Source organism: Condylura cristata, unplaced genomic scaffold (genome assembly GCF_000260355.1).
Source record: "Condylura cristata isolate star-nosed mole 26May11 unplaced genomic scaffold, ConCri1.0 scaffold00063, whole genome shotgun sequence".
Taxonomy (NCBI): Eukaryota; Metazoa; Chordata; class Mammalia; order Eulipotyphla; family Talpidae; genus Condylura; species Condylura cristata.
Window position 1 is genome coordinate 183921 of NW_004567164.1, and position 5073 is coordinate 188993.

Consider the following 5073-nt stretch of genomic DNA (forward strand, 5'->3'; position numbering starts at 1 on the left):
CTGAAAAGGGCCGTTGGGTGTAAGGGGCAGAGAACAGCGGTCCTCAGCCGCCGAAGCCGTAGAGCGTGCGGCCCTGGCGCTTGAGCGCGTACACCACGTCCATGGCCGTGACCGTCTTGCGCTTGGCGTGCTCGGTGTAGGTGACGGCGTCGCGGATCACGTTCTCCAGGAAGACCTTGAGCACCCCGCGCGTCTCCTCGTAGATGAGCCCCGAGATGCGCTTGACGCCGCCGCGCCGCGCCAGGCGGCGGATGGCGGGCTTGGTGATGCCCTGGATGTTGTCGCGCAGCACCTTGCGGTGGCGCTTGGCGCCGCCCTTGCCCAGGCCCTTCCCGCCCTTGCCGCGACCAGACATGCTCACGCCGCCCGGCCTGCTCACACTGCCGCTTGCCGCGCGCCACGCGCCGCTCTTTATAGTGCTCTGGCGGACCGCGTTGAGAACCGGCAGGAAGGAGGCGGGAAGGCCGCGCGGAGGGGGCGCGGCGCGGCGCGGCGGCGTCGCCTCCCGGAAAGGAAGGGGCCGCGGGCTGCGCGTTCCCGACAGTCCCCGCGGGCGCGCACGGGGACGCACGTTGGGGAACCAAACCCTGAACGGCCGGATTTTGATTTTTCGGTGGCGCCAACGTTCGCCTGTTCCCTCGGCGGGCGTGTTCTGCCGACTTGTCTACTGAAGGGGAGCAGGTGTGCCAGGCGCCCCCAGACGCCCCGCGCTCGCGTCTCTGCTGTGGACTATGGGGAGCTGACCCGTTCTGGGAAGAGGAGGACCCGGGAGGAGCTGGCCGGCGGCCGCGCCTTGCCCTCGAGGGGACGCCCCATCCTGAAGGTGGGCTGTTCCCAGGGGTGTCTGCCTGGCGTGCGGGAGGGGCAGGCCGACTCCCCTGAGGCTTATGCGTGGAGATGAGGAACATCATAAACCTGCAGAACTGCGCCTGGTCTGTGCCTTTCTGGCTGCCTGCTGTGACTCCGCCGCCCTCCCTGGTCCACTTTGTCTTTAGATGTAGGTGGTATTTAGGGTGGTGACGGTCATTTCGGGGCTGCATTAATTACTGAGTTCTCCTGGGTATCTGCCTAGTGTACGTGAGCTATACATGTCATTAAGCTGTTTGTCGTTGTTGTTGATTTTATTATCGGGGTTGTCAGTCGCAGAACCTAAAAGGTAGAGGGACATTTTTTTTCTCCCCTTCTCTATTTTTAATGCCATCAGAAATTTTAATTGCACTTGCATTAGAATTCACGATTTAGTCCTGCAGATCTTACTTGTTGTACCAACATTTCCTAGTCTTTTTTCAGAAGACTCCTTTTTGGAGTACAGTTTAGAATTACTAAGTTTGAGAAACGTTCCTTTGAGATTTTGATAATAATTGCATTAAATTAATTGTAAAGGCCTGTAAAATTCACTTTCTATTTTTAAAATATTTATTTTTAGCAATCTAATACTTGGCTCTCAATATCTAATGGACTAATCTTTGAATATATGTATATCTCATATAACAATGCAGGATTATATTCAAATTCTTTTGATTCCTGTGGTCTTTAAAATTCCTAACTATTGTACTGTTATTGGTTGTTCTATTTGTTTTAAATGTAGGTGAGAGGTGAAACAGGTTTTAATTTAAATCTCTACTGATCTGATGCAGAAAGGTTTATCCTTTTTCTTTAGGGTTTTTTCTGGTAAAGAGGGAACAGCAGTGAGTCCTTTTTTGCGATCATACTCTCTACCTTACTATTTTTATCTCTAATGATGCTGATTAGATGTTGATTCAAAATAGAGACCACTTGATAAAGATGTACATGCAAATCAGAAACTTGCACAGAATAGGTAGCAGATGTTTAGCTTCTTTAGGTAAATAAATATTAAACTGTATTTTTTTTACCAAAAATAGATGCTAGGACAAGCCCAAGTGGCCTAGTGGCTAAGATTAAGTTCTTTGGTTGGTGGTTTAGACTGCTTAACAAGTTGAAATGTATTTAATTTTTTCGCAAGGAAGCCCCAAACATATGTGACTCAGAGTAAATTGGGTCATTGAGGCTGATGTCGACTGAGATAAGGATGGGTAGGGACCTGGGACTTCAAGGGTGCAGAGGGCCAACACCAGAAGGGGCATAGTTTCTGCCTTGCAAGTGAGGCCTGCTTGTTGGTCTTTCATGTGCAAGTTAGTGCTACTTTAATAGGTCTCTTTCTGGGTAAGACACCCCTTTCTAATTTCTTTTAGGTATTTAAGGGGCAATTCAAGCTTTTCCTGAGTAGGATGGGTTTTGATTGCATTCACGCAAAATAACCCACTTTGGCAAATTCCATGCAGAATGGCTACTAATTTACTAATAGAATCCTTTTAAAATATATTTTTATATTACATAGATAGCAATATTAATGAATTACCCTTTGTTTACTATATACTGTGTTTCATTAACACTAGGTCCATATTAATTTTAACATGTATTAATAGATTTTTGACATCTTTTTAAAGATTTATTTGTGTATACAAAACTGGGGTACAGGGCAGAGGTGCAGGGGTGATGAGAGGATCCACCAGAGAGACAGTGGGGAGCAGAACAGGCAGACTGATGAAGTACACTGCTGAGGGAGCAGCCAGCAGGTCAGGAGAGGTCTGCTGTGCTGCGTGGTCACCTCAGGGGCAGGCAGGGATTGAACTCTTGAAGCGGCTTAAGCTTCTGCACCACCAGGGAGAGAGGGCCCTGGCATCTATTTTTGGTAAAAAATAATAGTTTAATATTTATTTACCTAAAGAAGCTAAACATCTGCTACCTATTCTGTGCAAATTTCTGATTTGCATGTACACCTTTATCAAGTGGTCTCTATTTTGAACCAACTTCTAATCAGCATCATTAGAGCTAAAAATATAAGGTAGAGAGTATGATCACAAAAAAGGACTCACTGCTGTTCCCTCTGTACCAGAAAAAATCCTCAACTTCATATACTACTACCACACCAGTAAAACTAATAGTTTCACATAAACAATTCACATGATTACCATAGATAAACAACTGGAAGAAGAGAAATGGTTAAAACACACACACAAAACCACACCCAAAAAACCCAACTTAATGAAAAGGCACTGCTAGCTAGGGAGCCTGGAAAACCTGTACTGTTGGGAACCTGCTATTTCCTGGCCTTTACTGCCTGCACCAGTCTGGTCCAGAGTCCCTGCCTTCCTCCAGAATACTGGTTCCCAAAACTATTCAGACTGTTTCATTAGTCCACCAGGTGACTAGTACTCATTAGCATTAGTTGGTTCTCTTTATGTCAATGTGAAACTGATGGCAGATTGGAAGAGAAAAGGAACACATCAATGAAGTCATTCAAATCAACTGCTTTTCTCCGTAAACTAACAGCATGACGTGACCTTTCTCCTTTAATAATGCTTACATTTTCTTCTAGGCACTCTCATCTTCATTTAAATGTCTACTTTTTTTGCTTTTTATATCACAAGGGTTTTATTATTACGAAATTAGAAATTTTTTTTGAACAAATATTTAGACTTTTCATAATCTAGGGTGTCAGGAGATGCAAATATGAATAAAATAAAACACAGTCTTCACTCTAAGGGACTCTAAAATAAAGAGCTACAACAAATCGCATACAGGAAGACACTGTGAGGTGTTTTCACAGTTGTCCAGTCTGCTGAGGATAAAATAAACAATTTAAATAATGCTTTCATAAACCTGCTATTAATTGAACTTTACTTCTTACAAAAATAATTTTATGGTATAAAGTATGATGTTCTAATTTTTTCCCAAGACCTAACAATTATAAATATCTAAATATATGTATCAATTTTATTTGAAAGATTTGTCTCCATATTTAAAAACAAGTATTAATTTTCGGATTATGCAGCTGGTTCACCTTCATGTATTAAGTAAAAGTAGGCACAAACTTCATAGAGTTTGGAGAAAGTCACTTGAAATGCTCAGTGAACAAGTGGACTCAAACAATGTCACTTAAAAATTTACATACATTTTTTGATTTTTCCTGATGGGTCCGTTGAATAAATCAATCAAAACCATATGAATAATCACAATGTCAAGACTTCAACAGTATGCTGGCTCTTGCAAGGAATAGGAAGAGAATAAAGCAAATGTTAGCAATTGCATCATTATTAACATCTTATTAAAAACTGAATTCATAAGCTTTCCGTGGAACTATATATTTTTTCTTGATATTTCTAAGAAAGTATTTAAAATCTAAAAGCTCAAATATTGTAATTACTTTTTAAGAGAAACAAAAAATGTGACTTGTGAAATCAGGATTTAGTTTTTGCAATGTGAAATAAAAATTAAGTTTGAAAGAAAAGGATAAAAATTTTTTTTCTTGTTTGGCGTGATCACTTTCCTTGGAAGGAATACTAGCTGCACTAGTATGGTATACTACAGCACTAACTGTAATTACTGTTGAAATTTAAATATAGGAAATAAATTTAAATATAGGAAATAGAAACCTTTAGGCACAAAAATCAAATGTATCCCAGTGGGCTAATGTCACAAACTTCCCCACTACTCACCAGGGAAAAGTGAGTATCAGTTGATGCATATGTAGGTGAAGTGAAGGCTTCTCTCAGAGGTGACCACTTGGTGTTCAGAGGTGAGTTAAGGTTGGTGGGTGGGGATCTCCAGTATCATGGAAGGCAGGACTGTGAGAGACCGATAACGGGAAAGAGCCAGTCACAATGCCTGCCTACCACTTAAAAGTGGCACTGGCACTTAATTGACCTAATAACACAAAACTCGTTCTGGACATGCAGCATCTACCAACTCCCTTTCCACCCACCGCCTTTACTAAGCGCACCAGCGATTTGGAAGCCCAGCTCCTTTTGATGATCCAGTGGGTGGCTCTGAAAAGAGCCTTTGGTTCGAGAAGGCTGTTGTAAACTCAGAAAGTCTACTTCCCCTTGGCCTTGTGGTGGCTCTCGGTCTTCTTGGGCAGCAGCACGGCCTGGATGTTGGGCAGGACGCCGCCCTGCGCGATCGTCACCTTGCCCAGCAGCTTGTTGAGCTCCTCGTCGTTGCGGATGGCCAGCTGCAGGTGGCGCGGGATGATGCGCGTCTTCTTGTTGT

The 5073-nt window shown here is 43.5% G+C and overlaps 1 protein-coding gene and 1 long non-coding RNA gene across 2 annotated transcripts in view; both read right to left on the minus strand.

Moving 5' to 3' along the window:
* Positions 1-5073, minus strand: part of LOC101619890 — a 26369-nt gene continuing 21296 nt past the window's right edge. Inside the window, exon 4 of the mRNA XM_004695427.2 lies at positions 1-371. Coding sequence (XP_004695484.2) covers positions 44-371 — 328 coding nt within the window. The 3' untranslated portion in view covers positions 1-43. The remainder of the gene's footprint in view (positions 372-5073) is intronic.
* LOC105854597 lies at positions 3929-5066 on the minus strand. Its single transcript, XR_001146213.1, has 3 exons — positions 4805-5066; positions 4521-4649; positions 3929-4067 (listed from the first exon to the last, which is right to left on the minus strand). It is a non-coding gene; the product is annotated as an uncharacterized LOC105854597 (long non-coding RNA).